General features: G+C 44.0%; 1 protein-coding gene across 1 annotated transcript in view; it reads left to right on the top strand.

Annotated features, from left to right (window-relative positions):
- The window catches only part of LOC108799502 (transmembrane protein 164-like), a 17,024-nt gene extending 15,046 nt beyond the window's left edge, over positions 1-1,978 (top strand). The window contains exon 2 of the mRNA XM_018571364.1: positions 1,964-1,978. Within this exon, the coding sequence (XP_018426866.1) occupies positions 1,964-1,978 (15 nt within the window). The remainder of the gene's footprint in view (positions 1-1,963) is intronic.
- Positions 1,979-8,986: the final 7,008 nt, after the last annotated feature.

Raw genomic sequence — 8,986 nt, 5'->3', positions numbered from 1 at the left:
CCCCCGCCGGTGATTTTTGTACGGATCCCCGCTGCCACAGACCCTACAAGCAGCGGGGATCCATGGAGTCTCTCATCCCTCCCTGGGATGGCTCCAGGGAGGGATGAGAGACTCCAGATGCCGGCAGCGGCGGTGGGGGGGGTGGGGTGCCCGGTATTTTTGAAAATATCGGTCATCAGCGGCTTGTGAGCCGCTGATGACAGCTATTAATTTAAAGGGAACAGTCTGCTGAACAGTTCTACTATAAGCTGATGGTCAGCTTATAGTAAAACTGTAAATGCCAGGTCCGTACTGCATACTGAGCTGGCCAGCTGGAAGCACTTTTGTAGCTCCGTACGCCGTACGTCCTTGGCAGCGAAAGGGTTAAACATTCAGTGACATGCAGATGATCTAACTGCTACACAATTATTCTGTAGAACAAGTTCATGGCATAAATGCATATGATTGCACTGGCTAATATAGCGCATTTATGCTTTCTGCAGATACCCCTTTCAATAACCTAACTCCATGAAACAGTAGAGGTCAACAAGAATAAAAATATCGGGCATGGGCCGGCCCAGGGGCACAGACAAAATGTTTCCTGATCCAAATATTAGCTACACAAGCCAACAAGTGATTTAGTCAGTGGGGACCATAAGATGATCTGCCCCCAACAAAAGAAATATTTTGGGCCTTGTGACTTCTAAACCCATCCAGACCAGATCTACTGCAGCAAGCTAGTAGTCATCGGTTTATGTGATTTTTCTGCTTTTTCTTTATTGTAGGAAGTCATTTATGGTGTATTATGTTTTCAATAAATGTCTATCTACTTTTATAACTCGGTGATTCTGAATTTACAAGAAACCGGGATCTAAATGATTAGTGCACAGCGAGACATCAGACAGTGAACGTCAGATGATTAAGTGTTCCCACGTTTTATTCACTGGGGCGTCTGACTGACACAGTCTGACTGCATGTAATTGGGACATTTTATGTATTTGCTCATAGTAGGATATGGTAGCATGAATGGCTTGTGTCCGGTATAGTAATAATTGGAAAAGAAAGGCACTTTTTAAAAATGTATTCTGTCATCAAATCAGACTTGCAGTTCAGCATTTCAAGACACAGTTAAAATACATGTTGACTATTTACTTGCCTGAAATAAATATATAAGTGGACTAAGCACTCTTTTCCCTCTTCTTTTTACATTTGCCAGTGTCTTGCAAAAAAAGCCCATTGGCACAGTAGAAATGCATATTTAAGGCTCATTAACACTGATACATATTTAATGGTCATTACTGCAACACACTCAACTAAGGGCAGTGCACTGTGGTGCTATTCACTGTGAATTGCACCTCAAAGCATCTAGCCATTGCACAGCAACATACATGCATTTGGCCCACCACAAACTTGCATTGTGAAGCACTAACAGCCGATCAAAATAAATGGCCTGCCGCAACATAATTCAGCAGATGAGTGTGAATGGACCCTTAACATAGGTGTGCGCAGGGGGTGTACCTGGGCACACCATGAGCACAGCACTGAAAGCGCACCAGCGGGCGCTGTGTTTTTAGTCACTGAGCCGGTGGAGGGATCACAAAGATCTCTCTGTGACCGACTTAGTTATACAGAGCACAGCAGCACTTATATTCCTCACATAACAGCCACAGTTCTCGGTGCCTGGGAAGCTACGAGGGAGCGTGACTGCAGTATCCCGGGCTTCCCATGCAATCAGGAAGCCTGGCAGGTGGTCACATAACCACCTGCCAGGCCCCCTGTTTCATTACTGCACCACTGCTGGAAGAGGTAAGAGACAGTTGAAGATAGAGGAATCCGGGATGCCTCAGGTCTGTGCATATATTAGGGATGTCCCGATGCCATTTTTTCAAGACCAAGTACAGGTACTTACCCTCAGGTGCTTGCCGATACCAATTATGAAGAACTGTAACTGAATCCATGATTATACTTGTCCTGATCATTTTAGCCAAAACCGTATTGAACCGTGCTAAGAAGCGCTTCTCATTGGACAGCGTGGTCACCTGACTGCACTGACCAACGAGGGCTCGCAATTTCCAAGTGAAATTCAAAATCCATATTGCAAGGCTGCACTGGACGGCAGTATGGGGTACATATAGTACACCTGTACCAGCGCAGGGGAAGGACTGTTCACTAAAAGGTAAGTATATTTTTATATTACCTGGTCGGACCACGCGCCGATATCCATGACTATTACAGACCAGTGGAATCCTTCCAAGGTATTTGTGTGGCGCAACAATGTGCCGTTGATGCTTGTCCCCCAGAATGCAAAAATAATCCGGGAAACGCTACAAGAATACTTCACGTTAAATGAATCCTCGGTTGAGAGTGTGTACAGCCTCTGGAATGCGCAGAAGGCATATATGCGAGGGGTGCTGATGAAAATGGGGCACAGTCAAAGAGGCAGAGGATGCGTCGGTTGAGCCACCTCTTGACTCAAATAGAAACTCTTGAAACACGTAATAAAGCCAACCCGACTATATCTGACGGGACCATTCTAACAAAACGTAGACAGGACCTCCGCCTCCTACTGTTGGAACAGTTTGACAAACAACACTCCTTCAATAAGGCCCGCTTTTATGCCAATGGCAGCAGGGCGGGGAAATTGCTGGCCACCCGTATTAAGACCATGCGCACTAAAACTAAAATCCCGTTCCTCGTACACCCTACCGGAGGCCACAAAGTTCACCATCCACAGCAGATAGCTAACTTATTCAGCTCTTATTATGGAGCTCTTTATAACCTTAAAGATGATGCCGCCACCCCCCAACCAACCGAGGACAACATTAACTCTTTCCTGCACAGTATCAAACTTCCCTCATTGACTGCCCAACAGCTCCAACAATTAAATGCCCCTATTTTGCCCTCTGAAATACTCAAGACGATTAAGATGCTCCCAGCTAAAAAATCGCCGCGGCCAGATGGCTTCTCGAGCGAATACTATCAGCGGTATGCGAATGATCTAGTGCCACATCTAACGAAGGTGTTTGCCACAGCCGCCTCCTCTGCCTCTTTTCCAATGGAAATGCTATCGGCCACGATTGTTACTTTGCCAAAGCCAGGGAAGGACCCAGTGACGCCTGCCAACTTTCGCCCCATATCTCTCCTGAACACAGATGTTAAACTGTATGCAAAAATGTTAGCAAATAGACTCCAGGACATTGTACCCTCATTAATACACCCGGACCAATCCGGCTTTATCAAAGGTAGGGGGGCCCCAGACGCCACACGCAGGGCTCTTAACATTATACACCACGCGGGGGGCTCCAGTGTGCCGTCTATCTTGTTAGCGCTCGACGCTGAAAAAGCGTTTGATAGGGTACACTGGGGCTACCTAAGACAGGTATTGACTAGATTTGGTTTCACAGGGTGGATACAATCAGCCATTCTAGCTCTTTATTCCAATCCTTCAGCCAGGGTCTTCACTATGGATGCCTTTTCCGCACCCTTCTCCATAACTAATGGAACCAGACAGGGCTACCCCCTATCCCCTCTGATATTTGACCTAGCCATAGAACCCCTGGCCGAAACTATAAGATCACACCCTCTCAAAACAGGGTTCAAATTTGGGAAACACACTCACACTATTAGTCTATTTGCCGATGATGTATTACTCCTGCTTACGAATCCTGTGTCCTCCCTGGCTTCGGTTTCCTCGGTTCTTCAGGCTTTTAGTGAGGTGTCTTACTATAAAGTGAACGCGGCCAAATCTCAAATTCTGGACTTGGGAGTTAATCTCCGCACCAAAACCCTACTACAGTTTCGCTACCCTTTCCAGTGGTGCACTACGGGAATCTCATATTTAGGCACTACCCTGCCAGCTGAGACATCTAAGGTATGCGAGGCAAACTATTTGCCTCTAGTGTCCAGGTTACGGTCACAACTTCAGAGCTACCAGAAACACATTCTGTCTTGGTCATCTAGGCTAGCACTCTTCAAAATGATGGCACTACCACAAATATTATACCTTTTCCGCACCCTGCCGGTCCGGTTCTTTCATAATCAGCACACATTGATGCGCAATTTTATATGGCAAGGCAAAAAACCACGCTGCGCGCATTATATACTTGTTAAACACAAGAAGGTGGGGGGCTTGGGGGTCCCGGACCTACGGGACTATTACTCGGTTGCTCTATTAGACTCCCTACAAGCATGGATGCAACAAGCCCAGCATAAATTATGGTGCGAAGTGGAAGCATCTTTTATCCCACAGCTTAACCCGCATATTTATCTAATTGCGCAAGCACTGCCTAAAGAAGTAGTGGGTAACCTTTCGCCTATGACTCGAGCCTCCTTAACAGCATGGCAACAATTACTATGTGAAACCACGATGGGGGAGACCCGCACGTCTGTAGATGTTCCCCTCGGGACGTTGCACATATTTCTCACCTTTAGTAATTTGACTAAGTGGGTGGAACGGGGCATGACAAGGGTCAGGGACTTATACGTGGGGGAAAGCTTAAAACCCTTTCCTACCTTGCGCAAGGAATATGGGGTACCGGCAGGGGACCTGCTCTTATACCACCAACTAGCTCACCTTCTGCGATCTACATCTCTGAGAGAATGTAGAATCCCAAGCTTAGCCGAGAAGTTCTACTTCTCCAGTCCCACACAAACTAGAGGGATATCTCTGTTCTATGGAGCTCTAAATAATAAACTAGTATTCGCCAAATCCGGCCCGATAAAACAATGGGAAAAGGACCTACAGTCCTCTTTCTCACCCCAACAATGGACTACAGCCTTTGCATACACTCACAGGGCCACTAAATGCGTGGACTTATGGACCCTGGGGCACAAAATTGCCCTACAGTGGTACTTTACGCCTCTCAAACTTAGTAGAATGTATCCATCCGTCACCACAGATTGTTGGAGACAATGTGGACGAATAGGGAGCTTGCACCACATCCTGTGGGACTGTAGATGTCTGAGGAGTTTCTGGCGCCAGGTATTCCAGAAGATAGCACAGACCACGGGATGTATAGTGCAGCCATCACCCGAGTTGGCGATCCTTTCGCTAGGCATCGAAAACCTCCCACCTCAATTCAGGATTCTAATCTCTCACATCTTGTTAGCGGCAAGGTTGACCGTAGTGCGCCACTGGAAAAGCGTAAATGCACCAAATATATCTGAAACTGTAGCCATAGTTAATCTACATTGCCAATATGAGAGGGTTATGTCGTACCAAGATGGTTCCACAAAACGATTCTATACTGCCCGGTCGTCCTGGCTAGGTTGATGGCATTTTTCACCTCCTTGTGGTAACAATGATATGATGCAGGTCTCGTTTGCTTGGCTTCCCCTACCTTTTTCTCCCTTTGTCTTCCCTTCTTGTTTGTTCCTTTCCTCGGTACCACTCCCCATCTCGTTATATATAAAATATGTTGATGTCATTGGAGATGTGTGTTCCGCTTAGGAGCGCGTATGCTCATAATGTATTTGTATATCTATACTTTATGCAACATGTAACCTTCGACAGCAAGATCTCTATAATGACTGTGTTATGTTATTTTCTTGAAAAAATCTGTTCAATAAAAAAGATTGAATTTAAAAGGTAAGTATATTGGGAGAGGGGGGAGAGAGTTGGCCAGATTTAAGCGGGTAATTCCATTTTCCCAAATTACTTAGGAAAGTGAACTTACCCTTTAATGTGCATTGTGCATGTTGGAGAGCGCTGCTTCCCCACTACCATAATATGGCACACAGTGGAATGAGGGCACCACTCGGCGCACACACACACAATGCTCCATGCATGTGTTGATTCGCATACAGATGGTGGGTGGGGCAGGTTTTTTGTTTTCAATTTTTATTTTATTTTGTGGAGCCGGCTTCCAATGGAGAAGTTTGGCTGGGAAGCCGCTGCCCGGCTTCCATGCTCTTTGGCTGGCTTACTGTTGGTTGGCTGGGAGGTGGGTCATTACCCTCCACCTGGCTTCCTGATTGGCTGGGAAGAGGAAATCTCCCTCTGACTGGACGTTCCGGTATTGGGGGGTAAGTATCGGAGCATTTGGGTGAGTACTAGTATCGGTGCATCCCTAATGTTTAGAAAAAGTTACTGGTTCATTTTTTGTCTGGGGTTTTGCTTCAGTGCGATTCTACAGGAATCTGCTGGGACAGAACAACACCTTGTTATTTTTTTAACATATATTTTTTTGGTGAGCTTTTGAGAAATTGAAATCTGCTTACACTTTTATATAGAAAATGCGGGACTGCTGAGATTTTCTGCTTTACAAATTGAAGAAGAGATCAGATCTGTGCAGGTATTTAGTCATCCAGGTCAAGGGGCATCTAGATGTGGTAGCTCAAAAGCAATCAGACTGGTATTGTTGACTTTTCACAACTCATTGGTGACTTTGGCAAAAACTGTAGTTAGATGTTGTCAAGTACAAGTCCTGTTTTGTTTGAAGAGGAAAGCTGGCATGTGTACAAGTCTGGGTGTGGTGTGCTATTCAGCTGTAGTTGGCAGACCGTACAAGGTATTTAAGTCTTACTGACTCCACAGGGCTTGCCCTCGTTGGTTATTGGTGGCATAGTAATGACATTACATAGGGTAGGTACACAAGTGAAACATGTTTTTCAACAAGATTGACATCATTGCATGAAACGTTTTAACAACAGTGTATGGATAAGACATATTTGGTTTTTCCAAATTTTTCTGCCAACAATAAGTCTTATCTAGGAAAAGTGTGCTGACAATAAGATTGGTGATGGCAATTGCTAGGTCACAGATGATGCTGTTGTTGGCACGCTTTTCATACATAAGCCCCCGTTCAAAATTCCAAGTGATGTTTGGTAGAGCTTTTTATGATCAGGAAGTTCATAGAAACACGTCTACCAACTTGTGACCTCGGTCTCCTATTTTATAGTTGTGTAGAATAATCGGGCCAGTGATAATAAGGGGCTGTCTAAGCCCTGCCGCCTTTTTATATAGTGGTTCCTCTGGGCTGGAGAGCAGCACGAACTATTGTAATAAGACCAAGTGCTACTGGGAGCCTTTGGACTATGTTTCTTCCATTTATTAGATCATATGAAATCTAGCATGTGTAATAGAACACTCGCACAAACCAAACCTTTTTTTTTTTTCTCTGGCCCTGTGCAGCATTTATTTATTTTATTTTTTTCTTCATCTTCTATAATTGTCATTCTGGTTCTGACCCCCAACCTTTTCTTTTTAAAGAGTATCTATGCTCAAAAACTTAAAATAAATGTGCATTTTTATATTGAATTTCCATAATTTCTATCCCGCTGCTAATAACTATATCAGTCTAGAAGGTTGTAAACTTACTTATTGAAGATGTCCCCAGGATGTTCTTCCTCAGTTCAGTGACACAATTTTACTCAGCCCTGTGAATATGCACTTCTTGTTTTACCACTATATGTCTGCCGCCTGAACTTCCCACAGTGTAAGATCATCATTGCTTGCAATGCATGATGGGATATGTATGTAGTCTTGAGAAATCAAGATTGCAACAGGGAAAGAGATGCAAAGCACACTGGGAATCTAGGAAGTTGTTGAAAGTGATGGGCAGATGGAAGGCAGCAGATGGAAGGCAGCACTCATTACATAAAAGGGAAGTAAGCTTTGATTGCATTATAAACAACTCTAGCATGAATTCCTATTACAATGCTGATGTTATAACAGGACTTTAGAACTCATTTAGGTCTATCTACTGCCTTCCTCAAAACTAGCCTGTCACTGATCTCCTAGTGGTCTCCTGCCCTGACAGTTACTTCTTACCAGATGCTACTTCTTATTGGAGAAGACTGTGTCTAGTGTAGGTGCAGGGTTACAGATACCTTACCTGCCGTCTTCCATCCCACATAGACTGCGGCCCCCACTTGCTGCCACAGCGTCCCAGCTACACACCGATCTCTGCATGTCTCGCACCTGTCACAGAGCCGGACAGGTAGTTTGTAGCTTAATATTATAACAGAGTAGACTTGTGATGGAGACAAGGACAGCCATGTGTGACATATGAGACAGCCATGGCCCAGTGATTGTGTGTTGTAGTCTCAGCCCGCCACTGGGTGTGGAAAGGGGGCTGACAAGTAGCATCAAGTGATCGGTAGTCAGTGACTGGCCCTGTGTACGTGACATGAGGCATAATCTCATCATTAAATAAAGACGGTGTGCTCTCAAGCTATTACCAGGATTTGTTAAGGTATGTCACAGAGTAGAAAAGGGATATTCATTTTGGCATGCACTACATATTGAGAAACTTTTATAAGTCGTTTTCCATTTTCTTAAATGTCTGCCTATGGTTTTCGTACGGCCATTGTGAGGTGTCGTTTGTTTACATTCTGTCAATACTGTGTATATGGCTTTTGTTAAACATTTTCAGGCTCTTCCATAGTGGACAGCTTACACAATGCAGTGCAGTTTTGTCTGATTTATTTCTCAATATATAGTGTGTGTAAACAGGAGATGGCTTCATAGTGTCATGCAGTCCATTTTCTTGTGGCCGATTTAATGTTTCCATAGACGTAAGAGAGAGATCTTAAACTCAAAACATTCACCAGTTGGTTGAATATTGAGCATCTAAATGCTAATATTTTAGTATAATACTGTACAAGTTTCGTTAATAGATGGATGCTTGCTGTTTGGGCAGTTATTTGAGAGAATCATTTGTTGATCCTGAATAGCTGTTAATATAATTGCTCATTCTTGTATACAATATTCTAGGCAATTTGCCAGGCAAACAAATTAATACATTCTTTCTAGATATTTGTAACAGCAATTCTTATTATTGCTTATTGTTTATTAATAAACTTGAATTGTATTTATGCTCAGGGTGGCTTCCATTGTCTTTTTTATTACAGAGGTTTTATATGCTGTATATTGGGTCTGTAGCAGTCGCCAACAGAAGTTGCTTCAGGTTGTTGAATATGATGAGATGCCCAGTAACTCCAGGTCATATTCAAATAGTATACATTTGCAGGATGTTGACTCCAGGCAAAGTTTTTGGTAGAAAGT

This window comes from Nanorana parkeri, unplaced genomic scaffold (genome assembly GCF_000935625.1).
Source record: "Nanorana parkeri isolate BGI_ZX_2015 unplaced genomic scaffold, ASM93562v1 scaffold1744, whole genome shotgun sequence".
NCBI lineage: Eukaryota > Metazoa > Chordata > Amphibia > Anura > Dicroglossidae > Nanorana > Nanorana parkeri.
This window is presented reverse-complemented; position numbering and strand designations above follow the sequence as displayed.